General features: G+C 40.0%; 1 protein-coding gene across 5 annotated transcripts in view; it reads right to left on the bottom strand.

Moving 5' to 3' along the window:
* Window positions 1–22,763, bottom strand: part of PHACTR1 (phosphatase and actin regulator 1) — a 287,668-nt gene that overhangs the window by 188,577 nt on the left and 76,328 nt on the right. For all 5 annotated transcript variants that reach the window (XM_079776162.1, XM_079776166.1, XM_079776164.1 and 2 more), the window contains exon 2: window positions 2,686–2,850. In XM_079776162.1, coding sequence (XP_079632288.1) covers window positions 2,686–2,850 — 165 coding nt within the window. The remainder of the gene's footprint in view (window positions 1–2,685; window positions 2,851–22,763) is intronic.

Raw genomic sequence — 22,763 nt, 5'->3', positions numbered from 1 at the left:
GTTACTGCTCTCCCGAGCTGACAGGTGATGCAGAGAAGCTTCTGAGAGGAACTCTGTCCTGTAGTGCTTTGGCCACCTCGTCTTAATACTGAAGGCCTTTAGGACACTGGACTTAGAACAGGAGGGGCATATGAGCAGCATGAGACATGAAGATCTATCTTTGAAAATTTCGTATAGTAGCTATTGATGCCAAAATTGAGGGAAATCTTGAGATCATAATTTTCTAATGTAGTTTTCTTATTTCTATACAACTTGCAAAGCAATATTTGAAGGTGTTGCATATATGCAGACACACATGTCCCATATCTTGAGTTACAGTAAAACTACAGTATACGGTAGAGAATTATGGCAAATTATAAATGTAACTCATTGTGGAAATAATAACAGGCCAAGCATGCACTGTGTTAATGTAATTTCATGTGTTAAAAAAGCATACAATTTTAAATACAAATACATAATATAAATGCAATATATGGACTTACTCTTTGTATTTAAAATCATGGACATTACTGTGCATATGAAATGACATTACATACACACACAGACAAGACAAATATATGAATTCCAGCTAAAACTGGCAAACCAATTACCTTCTCACAATCAATCAATCAATCTCTAGTATATTTAGTATTTGATTCTTATCCATGCATAGGAAAGTTTGTAATTCAAAGTATTACTTGAGCATATATGTAATTTATGATGTTAAAAATCCTTATGTGGACAATAGTTTTCTCATTTTGGCTAAAAACTAGCACAGAAAGTCTCTCCTTTCCAAAAACAAGAAATAACATTTCTGAATCCAGTCAAGTACAAGGAACACTACAGTGTAAACTGTTGACTTAAAAAAAAAAACCCCACAAAATAGCTTCAGTTATATCATGAACCCATCCATCTATTGTGATACAGATATATTCCATAGTATGTCCTCCAGCTTCTCTAATTTGGAACCTGAATGTCTCTTAAAGAGAAACAACAACTACACACACATAACATTCAGCTGTCAGTTTAACTAGTTTGGCCACAGAAATCATAGAAACTTGCTAATAATAGTTAAAAATAAGAATGATTAAAGTTGCATTTTTGCCTCTCACATGTTTTTAAATTCTTTCTCCCCAAAGAATTTTAAATGAATGTTTTTTCAAACTTTTAATGATTCATGAGTAATTTGATGCCACTGTACTTTGCTTAAAAAATGTATTCCATTTTGATTTCTCCTCTCCAATGCAATGGTCTAAGTGTCCTTTTTTTTTTGTCACCTCATGAAGAGGAGATTCACAGGAGTCACCCAGTTAGTCACCCATAGTGCTTGGGGATGCATGCACGACCTACACATACACCTTAACAGATCTGTGCAATGACTAAGAGGTTGGAGAATACAGTGAGGTGAATATAGAGATTTATGGAATGCAGAAGTTTGTTCTAATCTCAGGAATTAACAGGTTATATATAGCAGTGGGGCACTGGGGCTTTCATCTAAGGAACAGAGTCAGAACATGAACTGGAGATGTCTACCATGAGGACTGTTTAAGATTCAAGACTTTTTGCAAATGTCCTATATTTGTTATTCTCTTTCATTCCCCCAAAGCAATTAGCAGTAAAATGGCTGGATCTGTGGAATAGTGTTCAGGTACAAAAAGTAGGTCAAATCTCCTATTTTCGTGGTTAGTTTGGGGGAGAGAAAGAGAAAAAGAGGCCAGAAAAATAGAGGAGGTGGTAATTCTGAGAAGGACAGAGAGCAAGTTGAGTTTTTTTAGGATGTAGAGGAAGAAATAAATAAAAGTGCTGGAGTAGGCCTGGGATGACCTGGACACATAATTAGCAAAATCAAAGCAAAACAAACAAACAAAAAATCGACAGAACCCTTCTAGCATCTCCTCTAAAACAAGGTGAAATCAGAACTCCTTCACCTATACATTACTCTCAAGCACACGCTTCCTCATTTAAAAAAATCCAGTGTGCCACATGAACTCTCCACAATTTTAAGTTATTTAAGGTACAATTCATAACCCTGTTTTATTCATGGGGAAACTGAGGTATAGCATTAAATAAACTGGGCAAAGGCCATGTAACTACCAAGCATCAGAGCTGGGACTTGAACCCAGGTACTCAGACTCCAAGGATGTGCTCTTAACCCCTCAGCTATGCTGACTTGCCACAAGTTCCTTTGCTGTCCACTAGGCTACAAACTATAGTTATCTTTGTCACCAGTAATGCTCCAATTCTCCTCTCCTATGTTTTCCTGCCATGTCCAAGAATCACTTATTCAAGATAATTCCTCCATGAAATAACCTATCCTATCCGCTAACAACTATATATAACTTATTTTCTGCTGTGTGTTGATTTTTACTGGAACCGTGAAAATAACGATGAAAAATAAGAAATGGATTGTCAATGCTAGAATGAAAGCATTCAATTATAGAAAAGGTGGAGTTGTAAGTGCAGATATTTATAGATCATATAAAGTGGTTATTGGAAAACACCCCCACCCCTGAGACACAAGAAAACACACAGAATCTAAAAGCCAGTCTCAATCATATAGAATAATTATTAGAGACAAGAGCAATTCTAAGGCTTAATTTTTTTCCTTTGGTTCCGACAGCCTATAGTAATTAAAGTCTACTAATTAACATACACAGTGGAAGTCAACAAAAACCCAGTGAGAAATGAAGGAAAAAACAATCTTACCTGCAGATGTGTGCTTGAACTTTTCGCTTTTCTTCTTCCTCCATTTCCAAGGCTTGAAAATCCTTCCCAGGTTGGCAAACTTACTTCTCCTCCGAATGGGTGGGGTATGGGTACCTGGGACGAGGGAGTCAGAACGCATTGCCGCCAGCCTCTCCACTTCCTCAGCTTGTTTTTCCCAAGAAAAAGATGAAAATAGAGAGAGGGGAAAAAAAGTGTTAAAATGGGAGCCTCACAGATGGCCAGCGTTTTCCATGGTTACAGATAACAGAAGCCACATGACTGAAGTTCCGTTTCTCTTTTCGTCTTTTTGTAAGGGAAGTCATGCCAACACGTTCCAAAGGCCGGGGACAGTCAGCCAAATCCTAGGGATTCAAAGACCCTAACCAAATTTGCCTAACCTTAACCCAGACATGGGGGAGGAGGGGGAGGAGGAGGAGGAGGAGGAGGAGGAGGAGGAGGAGGAGGAGGAGGAGAAGGAGGAGGAGGAGGAGGAGGAGGAGGAGGAGAGCTCTCCAGACACACCAGAGACTCCCCACGAAGCAGGGAGGCATCAGAAGAGTCAAATGACAGTCAGTGTAACTACTGGCCCAGCAATTTCTCAAATAAGACTTGGCAGATGCAATCACTATAGCACTGTCTGCTGAGAAAAGAGGGAGAAAACATTTATCAACTGTCTATTCCAGTGCCAACGTGCCAGCACCCACGGCTCTCCATCCTACTGCCCCGCTCACCCAGCCCTGCAGGAGTGCTGGACTCTGTTGAGTGGCTCCACCTTAGGGTTGCTGACTGATTTTAGAGCGCTTACCATTTGTTAGATTTTATAATTGCCTTGACTCCTCTAGTCTTTTGGTTTCTGCGTTAATTTTTGAAAGAAGATTTTTAGAAATTGAAAGCTAAGAGTGACTTTAGGGACCACCTAGACCACTCCCAATAACTTTACATTTGAGGACACTCAAACCTGTAATGCTTAGTGGGGGCCCTTCGTTTAAGGCCACAGTTATCCTGCCCTCTTTTATAACTTGGAATAAAACAAATTCTTTTCGAACTTACATGAGCATGCACACATCCCAGTGCAACTTGAATTTTTGAGACAGGAATAATCAGAGAAAATAATCTCCTTGACAAAGTCAAGGGGGTACAAAGGAGTCGTCTTTGCAGAAAGTCAAATTATACCTAAAGCTGTGGCCAATCCAAAATCCTCTGTTGGACCTTTAACACTGCCTTTCAGAAAAATCACCTGGACAGGCTGTTCTCGGAAGCTCAGACTTACAGCCTGGTAGGCTGCGTGAGGCCATTTGAAATGGTTCTAACTCAGGAGATTCATACATTCAACAAACACATATGGAACCTCTACCACGTACCAGGCAGTGTGCTGTGGTGACAGATAATGACAGGTTGGTAAAGGTTCCTGGAAGCAAGACTGAAAGGAAGTAGATGAATTTGAGAGATGTCTGGGAAGCAAGGTCCAGAGGACTTAGTGACTAATTGGATGGCCTGAGGGAAATCAGTGGAATGGCAGCCTTCATTCACAGGAGCAGGGAACATGGGGGAGGCACAGGTTTGCAGGTGAGGGCAGCAAGAATCTGGACATGATGTGTGGTGACAGTACTGAAAAGCTTTGACCACATGGCTCAATACACTGGTAGCTCCTCTTTTGAATCATTGTGTTAAGTAACTACTTACTACTGTGCCAGACACTGCGAGCATTTATTGGGCAGACACAGAGAAGAATGGGACATGGCTGAGCAGAGTCTAGGAAATAAAGGGTTCAGTGTGCAAAACTGCCAAAACGGGAAACCATGTAAAATTCAATGAGACAAAGGGAAGAGAATGACTAATTCTGTTTGGCCATGTTGGAAAAGACTCTAGGGACGTAACATTTGGCTTTATATTTTTAAAAATATACATATTCTTATTGATTTCAGAGAAGAAGGGAGGTGGAGAGAGAGATAGAAAGATCAATGATGAGAATTGAATCACTGATCGGCTGCCTCCCACACACCTCCTACTGGGGATTGAGCCCGCAACCGGTTGTGGATGAAAGAGGCCACATGCTAATCTGACAAGCTCAGAGAAGGCCTGCATAGCAGTCTTGCAAACTCAGAGACCTAAAGTAACCACAAAGGATGGTCTAAAATTAAAATTTATTTTTTTCTTTAAAAAAAGATTTTTTATTGATTTCAGAGATGAAGGAAGAGGGAGAGATAGATAGAAACATCAACCATGAGATTGGGCAACCCAGGCATGTGCTCTGACTGGGAATTGAACCATGACCTCCTGGTTCATAGGTCAACTCTCAACCACTGAGCAACCACAGCCGGGCTCTCCAATAACTTCTTTTTAAAAAATTTTTTTAAATGTTTTAAAATTTATTTTTTATTTTTAAAATTTCTTTATTGATTAAGGTATTACATATGTGTCCTTATCCCTTCTTTGCCCCTTCATCCCCCCACTCATGCCCTCACCCCCCTGTTGTCTGTGTCCATTGGTTAGGCTTATATGCATGCATACAAGTCCTTTGGTTGATCTCCCCCCCTTACACTCACCCTCCCCTACCTTTCCTCTGAGGTTTGATGATCTGATTGATGCTTCTCTGTCTCTGGATCTGTTTTTGTTCCTCAGTTTATGTTGTTCATTATATTCCACAAATGAGTGAGATCATGTGATATTTATAAAAGCAGTTATGGTGGGTAGTTACCTCCTAGGCTGGTATCCTCACTGACAAGGTCAACCTTTACCTTAACTGAGTTTATCTGTCTTTTTGCATCTATGATAACATATCTTTGAAATGTCTGGGTAACTTGTAACTTCCCTTTTTCCAGACCCCTTGGGGCACAACCTAATGTGCCTGGGTGCCAGGACAGATACCACAAATTCCTTCATTGTTTTTGTTATCATGTTAATCGTTCACTGTTAACTATCCTGCACCCACGTAAGTATGTGTCTATCATTTTACTTTTTATCCAATCCCAGGGTTTCCTCCCCCTCCCCCCCTGCCCGCTTTGCTTTCTCCCACCTCTCTAGTCTATCACCATTGGATTTCATGTGACCCACCTATGTCCCCTCCTTTGATTGCAATGTATGAAAATAGATGAAAAGCCGACATTCTCTGGAGCATTATCCCAATCCCTTGAGATACTGCTTCCCTGCAATTGTCGACAGTTTGGTTCAAATAAACTCACAAAAATTCTTTACAGGGTTGAATGTTTTTACGTTAACACCGGGCATGTGTCTCACCAGGAATAGTACTGTGACCTTCTAGTTTATAGGTCGATGCTCACCAACTCCACTCATTTGGCTAGATTTTTAAAGAGGAGGAACTGTTTTCCCCACATGGGGAAGGGGGAGACATGGATCCCAGGAAGGAAAACAGCCCAAAAGGAACAGAGAGGGCTGGGAGAATGTGGCATGTCTAGGAACTTTGAAAAACAGTAAACCGTGAGTTGGTTATGATGGTGAGATAGAGAGCCAGCGGGGAAAGGTGGAAGCTGGAGGAGTCAGAACCAGATCATGCAAGCCTTTGAGAGGTTTGATTAGGTGTTTGTATCCACAAGCAGGGGAAAAAGATGAGAATCAGAAAATGGAAATTGACATTATTACTACATTCAACAAATATGCATTGAGTGCTCATTATGTACCAGATGCTTAGGCTATGCCAGTAAGCAAAACATATAAAAATACCAATCTGTGGAGCTTACACTAGTGAGTGGGGTGGGGAACATACAATACACATTAAAACTAAGTAAACTGTAGAGTATGTTAGAAGATACATGCTTTGGAGGAAAAATAAAGGACAAAGAGGAACATGGCAAAAGAGGTCTAGAGTGTCTAGGTTAGGGGGTTGGGGGGGGGCGGTGGGCAATATTAAATAGCCTGATTGAGAAGGTACATGGTCAGGACACAATTAGATTTATTTCTAGGAATATTATTGCAACAGCAATAGAGCCTAAAGCGGGGTGTGAAGAAACGGATGCAGAGAGAGTAATGAGGGGGCCACTGCAATAGTTGGAGGGTAGTGACTAGAATCCAAGCAGCACAGGGACAGAAGGGACACGGAGAAGATGACATTCAGCCACAGGTGAATCAACAGATCTTGGTAACTTCCTAAGCACAAGGGAGGACAAGGAAGCAACAAGGGCAGCAGCTTTTGTTTTTCAGGACTGAGTAGTGAAAACTTTCCATTCCTATCAGAGCTTTGGAGCCAGAAAATACAGTTTTTTGCAAAGTCTCCTGAGCAGTTTGGATTTTATTTCTTAAGGTACGGAGAACTACTGAAGGGAAATTTGCCGGGATGGGATGAGAAAACTTGATCTGGCCAGTAGGCTGAGCTCCAAAAATCAGAAGAATATGAGATTGAAGATGTAGGAAAGAGGTGGAGAAATTTATGAAATAGTATTTTTAGGGAGAAGAAGAGGAGGTAGGATCAAAAGTACACACAGGAGGGTTAGTCATTGGAAGGCTTTATGGTGAGTTATTGAAAATTTGAACTGGGGTCTCTGATCACATGTGGGGCTCAGGGAGATTAATCCAGCATCAGTGGGTAAAAGAGATTATTGAAGATGGAGGGAAGAAAATGATGACAGAGGAAACTTTAAGTAAGTCTACTTTTCAGAGTGGCTGAGGAGAGTAGTTAAAAAACCCAGCTACAATGAGGAATGAGAAGAAAGCCAAATGGAGTAGGTAAGCAGCCTCTGGAACAACTCTGAACTTGAACATTCTTCTCTTGAAATGGTATCAGCTGGTTGAGCTGGTGCTTCTTCAATAATGCTCAGTGGTATCCACAGAGGGGGTGACAATTGTGAGAAACCATTCCAAGGAGGTTTTAAGTCCAGGACACAAGTCAAGTCAAGATCATCTAATTCCCACAAGATCACTTTCTCTTTCATATATAGCCATCACCTTTCCCCTATTTCTTACCTTAGTTTATAATCTTATTGTTGCTTGTCCTGACTTTGCAAGTCTCCAAATCTACATTCCCAACCCCCCCCCCCCCCCGCTCCCACCTTCTGCCTTCAAATCTATATTTTATTTTATATGCAGATATTATATTTTAATCTATATGCAGATAACTTTGCCAGAAGCCTGCTTTTCTCAGAAACTTTCAATGGCTTCCCACAGTTTACATTTCCTGTCTTGGCATTCAGGAACCTCCCCAGTGACCTGCCTAGAATTCCCTCTCTCAGCACACACTATAGCCAAAATGCAACACTCCTCCAAGCAGCCTCCTCCTGGGGCCTGTGGATCCTGATGGACATCAAATGACTGGAATTATGTGCAAAATTTCATGTATGTTTGGGTATCTGCATTTGGTTGAAAGAGTTTCCATTTTCTTTTGTCTCCCCAAATGGTCTAACACACAAAAGGTAAAATTTAGAAGTATCCAGGTTGAGGCTTCTTGGGTTCAGCCAACCTAAAATATCTGCCAAAGATTAAAGGAAGATTGTGCATTGAATCCTTAAAAAATTATTTTTAAACCAAGATATGAGTTACTTAAGCTTGATGTTAAATTTGCTCTTATAGTTGGCACTCGATAATGATTTTTAAATAAGTAAATGAATGAGGGCATTTAACATAGCTCATGAAAACCAGTATTACTATTTGTCTTAAAAAATAAATACCACTGGGACCAAAAACTATTTCATAATTACGTCTTTAAGAAATGAATGCATATTATTCTGAAATTACCACATTAAAATAATTATAAGACATTAGGAGTGCCTTGGAAAAACTTAGAATGGCAAGAAGCTGGCAGAACATTATAAAGGTATAATTATAACTCCATAATTAAATGAGTCTTTAATAAGTATACTATTAAGTTCAAGATGTTTAGCCCTAATGTACACTAGATTATTGAGCAGACTGGATGCCTTTAAGTAAAGGTGATTTATATTTTAATCATCCTCATTACTTTTCTCCCAATTCATTTGACAACGGGGGCTACCCTCAACCTCACTGCTTTGCCACCAGATAGTGAAATGTGAAGACTTAGCAGTGAGGAAAGAGGCCAATTGTGAATACAGTTTGAAGAGGAAGAACAAAAGAAAACAAAACTGGGCTCAGAATAAAGTGGTCTTCTACTGACCACAGGGACAGGAGAGAGAGCGGGATGGAGACGAGTAGGAGAGGAAAGGCGCACAGGGCAGGTGCGTTTATAAAACCAGCCTTCTTTTCAAACATATCATGAAAAGACTGCTTTGCCCAAGCCCACTGCTCTCAAAGGTGGCTTCCTCGTGCTGCTGAGAGGAGACAGCTGTCTGGAGAAAATGCTCACTTAGACATGAATCAGCTGTCAACCGCCCGGACAGAGAATGCTGAATCAGAAGGTGGGAAGCTGGGCAGCTGAGCTAATTCTGAGCTGAGGGAGAATGGGAGACCTGAACCACATGATTTGCACCATCACCCTCCAAAAAAATACTCTCCTGAGAGACTACACAGTCTGGGCTCCCTTTCATGACATGACTGGGATTTGCTTTATCTGTAGACAGGAAAACGTTGGGAGCTGATTTTTCTTTCCTTTTAGAAAAGCAGGGGAGAAAATACTTGATTTATGCATGCTTTCATCACTGAGAACCCAAGTAGCTGTGTCTGTGGGCACTCTGAAGCCCACCCCTGTTGTAGCCTGGGGTTGCTCCTGGCGGGCTCTCAGAACATGCAAGAGTGTGGGAATGGGCAAGGGGAACTTCAGCTGGCACCCTTACCATTATATCTCTCATGCTTGCTTGGTTTTCAAAAGGCTTATCCAAAGAAAGCACCAATTCTGGTGTCCTGCTGGCCTAGAAAGTGTTAGGCACGCAGTGTCGCCCTGAGAAGTTTGGAAGAAGGAAGCCATGGTGTCTGTTGTCTAACCAACGACAGAGGCAGGAGGGCCAGGACAGGAGGAGCCCCCACTGTAGATCTCTCCATGTGCCCAGGACTTTAGGAGGACCTGAGATTCTCACAAATTAATATTTGCTTCTCCACCCAATGTGAACCCCAAAATTGAATGCTTATTTAGCAGGATCTAATACCATTTGCTTTTACTTTCAATTTCATTAGAAGGGGTTATGTTCCCACCATATTTCACCACTCTAGGAGTGGAGGCCAGAGCTGGGAGTGGAGGTGAGGTTCGCTGTCAGTTAACGACACTGAGCTGCCCAGGGGCTACTAGTAAACCTGTCACCTTCCTGCCTCAAGCAGCGTTACTTTTTCTTACAACTGCAGAATGATGTGAGACAGGTCCCTGGCCATTTAGAAAATTCTCAACCACTGTGGCTTTTCCCTTTTAAAAAATGTACTTTCAGTTTCAGAGATACCTCAGGCAGGGAAATGAAGGATGGATATGAATTATCAGATGTAAAGGGCAGTATTTTCCCATTTTCACTCCATAAGTTACACCACACTGTCTTCAAGAGTCCAGATCTCTTTGAAGAGTTTTTGTCCATCTAGGACTGATCTGTATTAACTCCAAGGTGTGTTTATAAAACAAAAAGAGGAGTGGTACAAAGGGAGGCTGTTTTGCTCAGAGCAGGTTGCTTGGTTTGCAGACCACCTATAAGCCTGTACTGAGCTGGGGGATAAAACAATACTGCCACACTCACCACGAGGCTACAAAAGGGTTTGGTGCAAACACGGACATGATGCCTGAAAACTCACTGGTGTTAACACTGCTGAGTATGAGCACTGGTGCTTCTCTCAACCATCTTCTCACTCTGTCCTGTACTTGACCTTCATCACCCTTCCCCAGTCTTTCACCCTCTGTACCTTCCTCCTCTTCCTCATCCCTTACTCTCAGGTTGAAGATGGGTCCAATCTGTAGATTAGAACTAAAGTATGAACACTGATACTTGTCAAACACAGTGTTAATTAGAATAGAGCTGCATTGACAAAGGGTTTATCCATCTTAATCCAAAGTCTGCTTGACTCGCTTGGAGAGCTCTGGTGTCCCTCAGTTTTCCGGACACAGACGTGGCTGCCTTCTCTACCTGGGAGCCACCAGAAGAAATACCAATTCCGTGCCACACAAAATCACACTCCAAACACAGCCATCATACACCATCATGATATTTGAATCTTGTCCACTGTACCTCTGGAGGGATATATAAATGTCATATTGAGAGAGTTGCTAATCAGTCTTGTTGCTACAAGAAGGGTATTCTTCATGGTGGAAAAAGCAACAGTGGGTGTGACTGTACAATACAGTCCTATGGGTTGGGAAATGGGAGGAGACATCCAAGCTCATATACCCAAGCTCATACTTCTCAGCACATTTGCTCAGAGACTTGGCCAGCTTCCTACTCTCTTTCTGGCTCCAGAGCTTGCTGCCTGGTGGGAGGCGATTCTACCCACTGCCAGGAGCAGGTCCCAAAGGATGCTTTCATAGGCCTGCCACTGCCTTTGGCACTATGAACAGGTTGGCCTGGGATAAAGGGCACAGGACTATGTTAGCATGCAATGGAAGAAGGAGAGAAAGGGAATTTATGGATCCACGTGACCAAAGATGGCCCAAGTCATGTTTCTGTTCATCATCTCTTGAAGCAGTAATTGAAATCCAAGAGGAATAGGAGAATACCCCTCAACCCCTTGCCTTGAGAGATACTGATTTTAGCAGCTCTACTGGTTTTCGAATTGTAGGCCCTTATAACAGAAAGAGGCTATGAGGCTAATATGGTCTACAGAACTCTGCATACTGTTAACAGGTTTCCAGTTTCCTCTTAACAGGAAGGGAGATTCTAAATAGGACAGTGCTTTCTTAGGCATTAATGTTGATGACAACAATGATGGTAATCATCATCATCATCATCATAAAGGTATTAATAACAGCTACCATTTTTCAGTCACTAAGTCTGTGCCTGGTGCCAACCAAAGCACTTAAAGTATTGCTGTATGTAACACCCACATTAATCTTATGAGGAAGTGTTATTATTATCCTCATCTTACATTTGGGAAAATTGAGGAGGAACCAATGAATAGGAAGACATAATTTCCAGAAGAGAAACACATGCTATTAAGACTTGTCTGTTTTCAAGAACACCTTCTCACTCAATGAAATCTTGGCTTTTCAAATCTCCATATGACTGACTAAAGTAATAAGAGGGCTTTAGGGATGATGGAAGAAATTAGCTTCTTCTTGAAAAGACTACAAACAGGTGCCAATATAAATTAATCCTATTCTAGCAAGAAAAATGGGGTGTTATCTGCCCTATCCTAAGATATCATAAAATATATGCACACCTGAGTGTAGGTGCCCTGGAGGATACCTACCCTCGGTCAGTAGGAGATGTGGAACCATAAGTACATTCACTACTACCCATCTACACCACAGGCTACAATTAAGAACTCAGCAGGTACCAATTTGGCCTGAAATCAGGTAAAATCTGCTTCACTTAGAAAACACTACCCATTTTTATATATGTGTATAGTGTGAAGAATTGAAACCAGGAGGATGTGAGTTCAAATCCAGAATCTATAGCTTAATAGTTGTTGGTGGCTGAGTTCGTTTTGGCTTCCCAGCAGGTGGCAGGGGCTTCCTAATTTTTCTTTGGAGAATCATCCCTTTTCCACTTCCAGGGCAGGTGGTCCAGGAAAGAAGACTCTCACTCCTGACTCCAGAGGTGGGCACATGACCCAGTGCAGGCTAATCAGAATATTGCATTCTCCACCCTTCACCACTAGAAATTCATTCAGAAATGAGCGATTGAGCCTAGCCAGGCAATGAGATGCAATTCTGGGTTTTGTTGGTGCTTTTGATAGACATGCTCTCCCAACTGGGGTTGTAGATTAGACCAGCTCCAAGCCTGGTCAAAGCAGGAGCCATAAATATAAAAACCTTCACTCAGATTTGGTTAATATTAAGAGAATCTCTAGGTCACAATGGCAATTCATATGCTTTGGGAGGAAACAATACTATTATGTCAAATATTTCATATTTTCTAAGCACTGTACTGAGAGGCTATTTATATTCCGTGACCACAACAATCAGGGAATAAATAGCACTGCTAATAGACCTTTCTGGTAGGAAAAAGTCTTATTTACATTTAAATTTATCCAGGTCTGTGTTGTTTTATTTATTGAGCTAACAGATGCTGTCAGCAAAGTTCTTTCTGAGATATTCAATACAAAATTCCTGTTTCATCTCCCAGGAATGTAACCTTCAACTCTCAAAGCATGTAATGACTACAAAACATATAAAACATTCTATTGTTCATTTAATCCACAGGATATATTTGTGTTGGGAATGAAACTTGTTTATTTAACTTGTAAATGAACTCCCGAGTCATGTATTAATCCAAAGCAACAATCTTTAAATAATGTAGGTTCTTTTCTCATCTTAAAATCTCAGACCCTAGGGCCTGATAATCTTAAAGTCATAAACAGTGCTTCTCAGAGCTCCAAATCAAACTTCAACAAAACCTTGTTTCTCCTCAGGGGTCAGCAAACTCTCTCTGTAAAGTCAAATCACATCTACTTTGGGATTTATGGGCCACCCAGCTCTGTTGCAAATACTCAACTCTGCTGTTGCAACATGAAAGCAGCCACAGACAAATGTACACAAGTGGACCAAGGCTGTGCTCAATAAAATTTTACTTACAAAACAAGCAGCCAGCCCTGGGGACCACAAGTTTCCAGCCCTCATCCTATAATATGGAGCTGCCAGTAAGTTTTCTGTCATCTTGAGGGGAAAGGCTGCCTGAGACTGAGACTTCATTACATCACTTGGGCCCCTGGATCCAGCCCTGCCTGAAACATTCTAACACTGGAGATTTTCGTTATAAGACCAATAAATTCTCTTTTTTACTTACGCCAGGGTGGGTTGGGTTCTCTCTCACTTGCAACAAAAAGGGTTCTAACAAATTCACTGGGTGGCCTCTTTAGGAAAGTCAGCTTTTATTCCTATAAAATGGGGATAATACAACTTGTAAGGATGAACAAGTATATACTAAAAGCACCCTGTGGGGTTATAGAACAGGAGCTCAAGAAAAGTTATCTAAATATGAATCATCTCCTCTGGCACCAGACAGACTCATACCTGCTCAATAGGGTCCTTCTGGGGAGAAGTTCCTCATCACTTCACCACGAGGATGACACGTAAGGGGGGTACATGAATTTTTAAAGCTTTGGAGGTTTTGAACTGTGCCAAGACCCACCAGGCTGGTGGATCTGAAATTTTAGTGTCTACAAGAATCAACTAAAGTATTTATTAAAATTTTTGATTGCTGGTCTCCATCTTAGACCTGCTGAACCAGGAATGTGAATGTAGAACAGGCAGCCCAGATCATTTTGATGCAAGTGTTCTGAGAATCAACTCTGGGAAGCATACTACAGCATTCCTACAGAAGCTTAGAATCCTACTCGCTTCTCCCCAGCTAAGTCTATAGCCTTTGGGAAATTGGCTAAGATCCTTAGTATAAAAAAGTGTCTTGCTTTATCCCCAAACCATCAAAACATTGGGAATTCTCTTTCTCTGACTGGCTTATTTCACTTAGCATAATGCTCTCCAGGTCCATCCATGCTGTTGCAAATGGTAAGAATTCCTTCTTTTTTACAGCAGCATAGTATTCCATTGTGTAGATGTACCACAGTTTTTTAATCCACTCATCTGCTGATGGGCACTTAGGCTGTTTCCAAATCTTAGCTATGGTGAATTGTGCTGCTATGAACATAGGGGTGCATATATCCTTTCTAATTGGTATTTCTAGTTTCTTGGGATATATTCCTAGGAGTGGGATCACTGGGTAAAGATAAATATCACATGATCTCACTCATTTATGGAATATAATGAACAACATAAACTGATGAACAAAAACAGATCCAGAGACAGAGAAGCATCGATCAGACCATCAAACCTCAGAGGGAAGGTAGGGGAGGGTTGGGGTAAGGGGGAGAGATCAACCAAAGGACTTGTATGCATGCATATAAGCCTAACCAATGGACATAGACAACAAGGGGGTGAGGGCATGAGTGGAGAGGGAATGGGGGGGTAATGGGGGAATAAGGACATATTTAACACCTTAATCAATAAAGAAATTTTTTTAAAAATTGGGAATTCTCTAAAGATGCCTAATGGCCCAGTCGGTGTGCTCAGTGCTTGAGCATCAACTTATGAACCAGGAGGTCACAGTTCAATTCCCGGTCAGGGCACATGTCCGGGTTGTGGGCTCAATTCCCAGTGTGGGGTGTGTAGGAGGCAGCTGATCAATGACTCTCCTTCATTATTGATGTTTCTCTCTCTCTCCTTCTCCCTTCCTCTCTAAAATCAATAAAAACATATTTTAGGGGGGAAAAAGATGCCTAATGTTCATGTTTATCCTTCCCAAGTGCTCTTATATCCATTATCTCATTAGATCTTCATAACATATCTATTAGCTAGGCAATGCATCAAATTTCCTTTGTTTCCCTATAATTATAATTAACATACTATTTTCTCAAAGAATTGCATCAAAATTTAGCCTTCATAAGACTCTGAGAAGGCCTGCTGCAAGCCATGTAAACTTTGTTTAACGTTGCACATTGCAAACTTAATTTAATCACAAATATGGTTGGTTGGTGTTTCCCTGAGGGGCGACTTTGAGGTCTCATAGTAGACCAATATTCCATGGAACACAATTTGTGAAATGCCATGATAGTATCTTTTTTGTCCCTTTCTACAGATGCAGGAAATGAGACAAAGAGGGGTCAAGCAACTGGACCAGAATGTGTCAGCTTACACAGGCAGTTAAAGAGGCCCAGGGCTCCTGACTCTAGAAATGGGTCAGTCACCACTCAGTCCTCCTACATCATGGGTGGCTTGAGAATGCTCAAGACCAGGCAGGGTAGGTTTTTTGATTCAACTCCGAAAAAGCTGTCTTTCCCTCTATAATACTGTCAAGGTTAATACACTCTGCAGTATTTTCCTTCCCTTGAGCTCATTCCAAGATTTCATAATAATAGCTACTCAGCTATCTACTGAACATAAGGATGATAGAGAACATATGAAACCTTGCATTCCATTGAAGAATCCCTTCAAGCTCAGATATCTCATTTTATTTATTTGATGACATTGCAGTTTTCTTATTTACCTCCCATTAGTTCACAGACCAGTTTTTCAGTGCCAACTGTCATTTGTATAGTGATGGTGTGAAATCTAAATCGTACTCCTGGGGGAAAAAATTAGCATGAATGTTGGTCCTTGTTTTCTCTCCCTGTGTGTATAATTCCCACCAACAGTTCTAACATGGGCCTGCCTTGACCATTACCTACAAAGGAAGGAACTCTGCTTATATATTTTTTGAGACTTTCACAAGGAATTCCTAATTTCCTTCATTTCAGGACACAGAAATTGAGTTCCACTAGTCTTTTTTTCAGAGGTAAATGTCCTATTCTTTCTGGCCTGTCAATAACTCCTTTGGGGACATTTTATTATTATTTTGCATGAAAGATGTTCAATTTCTAAAAAGGTCTTAGCAGGGAGTCATTGGTTAATTTCTGCCCATAAGAAGGTCTAAATTCATATTGAATTAGTAGTTTGTTTTTAAATTTCTATTTTTTTTCCTAATGACTGTCTATGTTGACCTCAGAGCCTATTATTTGAACTCTGAACACCGAGGTTTAAGTGCCAATCATCAAGTAGCTCTGTGACTATAGGCATATTAACTCACCTCTCAGAATTACATTCACTTAACAGCAAAATAGGGATGATAACAACATCTGTACAATTATTATATTGTATTCCATTGTTAACACATGGAAACTTTAGCCTAGCCCTCGCTGGTTTGCTCACTGGTTAGAGCGCCGGCCCTGGGACTGAAGGGTCAAAGGTTCTATTCCGGTCAAGGGTAAGTACTTCCATTGCAGGCTCCAGCCTTTCTCTGGCAGGGGCATGTGCGGGAAGCAACCAATTGATGTGTCTCTCTCACATCAATGTTTCTCTCTCTTTGTCTTTCCCCCTCCCTTCCACTTTCTCTGAAAGTCAATAGAAAAAGAAAACATCCTCAGGGGTGAGGATTAACAACAACAACAAAAACTACCAAAAACAAACAAACAAAAACAACTTTAGACTAATAACTGGCACTTAGTGTGTGTTCATTAAATACCTCCTGACTCCAGTCTAGGGTGTTGATTGATTTTGCCCGCTACTCTTTGTCTGAATTCACTCTAGGTTCCACGGGAATCTCATCTGAAGGTGTGTGGAGCTGGAGGGCTGCTGTGTCTTAGCTGGAGGGCATCAGAAAAGCACAAAGAATGAATTTCAAATAATTCTCATGCTTCAGAACATCAATGAAACTAACTGAGTAACACCACTTCCAACCAGGAAAACGCTCTAAATTGCTGAATTTGAATTGTTAGAATTTTGGCTTACAATATGTCAATCACTTTTCCCTATTTTACTTGCAATATGATATTTTAATTTATAAAGTCTCTTTCCAGTTTTTCTTTGAGGTTACATAACAAAACTTGTCATAACTAAATGATCTCTAATTGTGCTAGTCCCCTTTTCCTTTGTGAAGTTCCCAGGCACTGAACAATAAGGCATCAGGTCAAGGAAAGGAAAGGGATGTCATAAGGCAGGGGCGGGAAACATTTTATCTGCCAAGGGCCATTTGGATATTTATAACATCATTCGTGGGCCACACAAAATTATCAACTTCAAAATTAGCCTGCTATATTTGGTCAGACATTTAATTAACTCACCCCTCATGCCTTGGCAGGGCCAGACCAGATGATTTTGTGGGCCTTAAATGGCCCATGGGCCGGACGTTCCCCACCCCTGTATAAGGAATAGGCTCTGTCCTCATATCTGTCCCTTCAGGCACTTTCAGGAAGTACCAAGGCGTATGAACACATGAGGTTATGGTACACTAACTCAGCAAACACTGGTTACTCATTTATTGTCCAACTTAAGTGATGCAATAGGGGGTTTGAAGAAAGAAAAGATGAAGTTCCTAATCTTTAAAACCTTAAAATAAAAAGTATCACACAAAAGCAAACTCTATTCCACTTTTAGAAGAATTTGAAATTGATGTGGACATATAAAGCACATTTAATGAAAGATAACAGGAATTCTTTGCCATGTGTGACAGAATAATCTTAAAAGTCATTATTTAATGCAAAAGCATCATCTTTCTGAACTCAAACTCACAACTGAAAAAGAATATTAATATTCAGATAATTCCTGACTACCTTATAGTAGATTTATTTTAACTGGAAAAAGAACTTCGTTTGCTTTTACCGTGCCTGAGAATCTCCAGGCTCAATCAGTAGCTACAGTATCTAACGTGCCCTGCTAGCTTTGCATTCCATTTCTTAATGATCACTGCAACTACTTTCCTAATGATAGAGCCATTTCCTTAAATGCAATTATCACAAGGGACCTTGATCTGGAATCCTCATTATGTGACCAGTAAGTCAGAATGGTGAGGACCAGGTGGGTTAATGACATGAGCTACTGTCCCCACAGTAATTGTCCTGCTTTAACTGCCAGAAAGCATTCATTGGACAGTGTCTGGGTTCCGCAGACACTAGGCAATACTGACGGGACATTTTACTGCACAGCTAAATCAAATATTAACCTTGGCTATTCTGAAATTGGTTCTGAGAGCAAATGAAGGCTTTCTCATTGAAATGCAAAATTTGTAGAAAAATATTCTCTCTCCCAAATTCATATTTCCTGCTCTTGAACCTACAAATTAGTAAAAACTTTTAACTTTGTTCAAAATATTCTCATTCAAAGTATAAATACTGTGCCCCAAAGGAGTCAATGGTCATTCTCACAACAACTATCTGACCAGTGTTTTATCATTTATCAAGCACTTGCCAAGTTATTATATCATTTGATCCCCACAACAAACCAACAAGCAAGGTAAAGCAAATATTTCTAATCCCTATTTTACAAAAGAGCAAACTGACAATGGCAGAGATGGATCATTGCGTGCCAATATCCACTCTCACATCCCTTTTAGTGACAGCTTCTTGGTTTCATGCCCAGCTAAAAGACTGTTTCGCAGCCTCCTCGGAAGGCTGGTGTGGCCATATTATCAAGCTTTGCCATTGAGCTATAAGCTGAAGTTTTGTGAGAGATTTCTGGGAAGTCTTAAAGGAAAGGATGAACCATTTCTTTACTCTACTTTTCCCTTCATTTACTTTTCTAAAGCAGAGATGTGATGGCTGGTACTTGGCAGCCATTATGAGGACAAGGACCTCCTCATACTAATTGGAGGAGCTGTAAGCTAAGTGGCACCGTGGTCCTTAAGGACTCTGTGCAACCATCATACATAGCAGCTTTGAACTGGCTGCCTCTGCACTTTTCTCTCTGAGAGAAATAAACCCCTATCTTGTTTAAGTTATTACTATGTTCAGTTTATTTGTTTTATGCAATATAAGTCAATCCTAATGCAAAGATGTGACTTGCCTAAGTTTATGCAAACTATAATTTGTAAGAGGCAGAACATCATGTCTGTATTCCACACACTCTGTGGCAGAATTTTAGAACCTTTCATAACCTGTTTCTTAGCTTGTAAAGGAGCCAAATACTTTAATTTTTATTTTAACATTTATTTTTATTGATATTTTTAGAGAGAGAGAGAGAGGAAGGGAGAGGGGTAGAGAGACAGAAACAACAATGAGATGGCACTCAACCACAGAGGCACACCAGCCAGGCTTAACGTTTATTTTTAAAAAGCCAATCTATAGGAAGCATTTTTTCCTCTCTTCCCCCTTACCTCCATCCTCTATAGTACTTTGTGTCTCTCAGGTTCTAATTTAAATCATGGAATTTCCCAGAGCTCAGCTTGCCCTAGACAATTTCATTTGCTCCCATGGCTTTAATTAGCATCGATAAGATTAATATTTATAAATTTATACTTCTAGCCTAGAAAGCGTTTCCAACTGACACAAGATCTACTAGCAGTGTAACTCTGGCCAAATTACTTAACTTCTCTGGGTCTCAGTTACCACATCTATGAAGTGGGGATAATAACAGCATCTACCTCGTTGTGTTATTGTAAGGATTTGATTGTTTCACACAAACAAAAGACTGGACGTTATCAGAATCACTACTACTATTATTATCACTCTTCATCTCCAAATAATATTTCATAGGCACCTCAAATCCACTTTCTTTAACGGGAATTATTTCTACCTTTACTTTGATCATTCTTCAGGAATGGCAATGCCAGTTGTCTAACTGCTCAGAGAGAAATCCATGGGTCATCCCGGACATACCTCCTCTTCCCTCACCTCTGCCTGATCCAATTCATTACCAGTACTGGTCAACACTAACTCTTAAATATTTCTCAACTCTCTCCACTTTTCTCCTCAAGTTAGACCAGTTGTCTGCATCACCATTTCTGTGTTCTGACTCTTGCTACTGACCTCCAAGTCCTTCACATGGCAGCCTGAGAATCTGTCCTAAACATCAATGAAAGCATGTCAATGCTCTGTGCTAAGCCCACCAGTGAGACATCCTGCTTTTAGGACAAGATCCCAGAGTCTTCATAGGAACTTGGAGGGACAGGATCTGCCCCACTCATGGGCTCCAATACTGCTTATCTTTCTTTTCTTCAAACACAAGAAACACATCATTTCTGCATCAAGGCCTTTACACATGCTGTTCCCGCTGCCTGGATGATTGTGTCACTTCTGAATGCCAGTTTCCTCTTTAACAGATAGTGTTCAGCTATCCATCCCTTCTCTACAGGATCATGAGCTTCTTGGAGGCTAAGCCTACCCCAGCACTTGTGGGGAGATCGCTGGTTAGTGATTGCTTAAGGGATTGGTGCCCAGGTCTGGCCGTTGAGATCTATAAGGGATCCCTGTAGGAGGCAGGGCTTCTAAGATGAGCTTCCTTGCTCTTAAAGACAGACACAAGAGACATTTCTACCTCTGGTCACTGTGGTGTCTGGTTGTGAAGCCTGAACTGTTGTAGCCATCTTCCAACTGGCCTGAGGATGGAGTCCTGAAGCAAAGGAAGGTGGAGCATAGAATCATGGAGTAATGAATCAGGCTTGGAGCTTGACTCTTACAAATTTATGTTAGACAATATCTAAATGACCTTATTGTTTAAAGTCAAGATGCAAAGGGTCTTCTCTTACTGATGCAAAAAAAGCATCCTAATTGACATGCTCCTATTAAATTGATTACTCTGACACAGAGGAAATGATCACTGAATATTTTTTGAATAAATGAAAAAATAAATATTTCATAGAAAAAGAGGACAGACTCTGGCTTGGGTATATATAATATTTCTCATCTCCTGGAATGTCTATGGTAAGAACAAACAAGTTACTTCTAGGTAGAGCTATGGCTGGAAGTAGGCTATGGAATAGAAAACAGTGTCTACCTCCAAGCCATAGTTAAGAAATGACACAGGGAAATTTTTCTTACATGCAAGGGAAAGATGAGGGGCTCTAATGTTTCTTGAAAGATTTGTCTTGGATATAAATGTCATCTCAAATACAACTGAACTAAGCCTTTGCTTCAACTTGATCATTGGCATTTCACAAAAGTTTATTTCATAAACCACAAGATATTTACTGATTTGAGTCAAGTTTGAGATATTATTGAAGGCTGACATCACAAACTAAATTTCATTTGTATTTTAATAGCATAAAAAGACAGTACCCAAACATCCAACCATGCGGGATTGATGAACTAAATTAAGGAACAACCATCAAATGCACGACTATGTGGCCATTAAAAAATGATGATGGATATCTCTCATTATTGACAGGAAGAGACTGTCATGATTTCTTGTTCAGTGGAAAGTAAGTTGCCAAGTATTGTGTGTAATATAATTCAATTTTTCTAAAAAAGTAATTACTTACTTATCTATGTATCTATCTATGCATAGGCATAGGATCTGCAAGAAGAAACTCAGCTAAAAAGTCATTCTATTTGGGTCATAAAGTCATAGATGATCTTAAACTTCCCTATAATTTTATTTTCTAATTTTGGTTTGGGGTGAGGATTAGATTTAATCCCATCTCTGCCATCCACAAGCCATGGGCAATAGACAAAATAAGAAACCCTATTTTTTAAGTTGTTATGAAGACTGAATAACATCTAGTAGAGTATCCATCATATTAGCTATTGTGATTATATTATGTAAAGTATATTGCCATTATTGTAATGTGAATATTGCATTTGTGTTTAAGTCTAATAGAGAGCTACAAATGGTACTTAGTGTAGCTGTGGTTGAGTGTAGAGTGCAGAAAGGCATTGCTGATAACTGAATGTTACCACTCCTACCAGAGGCTATCACTGGGATATGAATGATATAGCTTTAAAAGCATGGTCTTGGAGTGGATACACATGAGCCTCAGGACCTAATATCTTTTTCATAGGGTTGTTGTATTACATAAGATAATGTACTTAAATGCCTAATACAGTTTCTAGCCACAGTTGTTGTATTACATAAGATAATGTACTTAAATGCCTAATACAGTTTCTAGACCAACAAATATTATTGTTATAAATTCATCATAAAAATTACACTTCAAATATAATAAATAATTGCCTTGATATTCCACTAGTAATGTTTTTTTTGTTTTGTTTTACCCAGCAAATTCCTTGCATTTTAAAATGGACTTGTAGGAATTACTAAAACATAAACTAGAACAGTGCACTAAAATAGTTTGCTGGTTTAAAAAAAATCAATCACATAACTTTTCTGGAATATTTGTATTTTGAAAGGAGATCAATTCCTATGTAAATAGTGGAGGGGGCCATAGGAGGAGGCTCTTCATGAGAGGAGGTTATATAATAAAGTAAGTTCAAATTCACTTGGATGCAAAATTCATCTTTATTCTACAGATTTAATTTACATGAAAATGGCACTCTAATGTAAAATGGAAGTATAGTGTTTTACAGACTAATAAGAACAACAGAGCCCACTAGCTGGTCTAATAAAACATAGCTACAATTTTTGTGTTGGATGAAATAAAATAATTTGGACTTTAATCTTATGGTTAAGTTGACCAGTAAAGCAGAATAATTCAAATATATTCAAAATGTTATCATACAATGTGCAAAGCAAACTCCATGAATACTTTGAAGGCTTTAGGGGTATGTATTTATATGGAAATTGCCCAAGATCTGGTGTAGACCCACTAAGCAGAATGAAATTG

The sequence above is a fragment of the Cnephaeus nilssonii genome, assembly GCF_951640355.1.
Source record: "Cnephaeus nilssonii genome assembly, chromosome: 7".
Lineage (NCBI taxonomy): Eukaryota > Metazoa > Chordata > Mammalia > Chiroptera > Vespertilionidae > Cnephaeus > Cnephaeus nilssonii.
The sequence above is the reverse complement of the archived record's forward strand: the minus strand, read 5'-3'. Positions and strand labels throughout refer to the sequence as shown.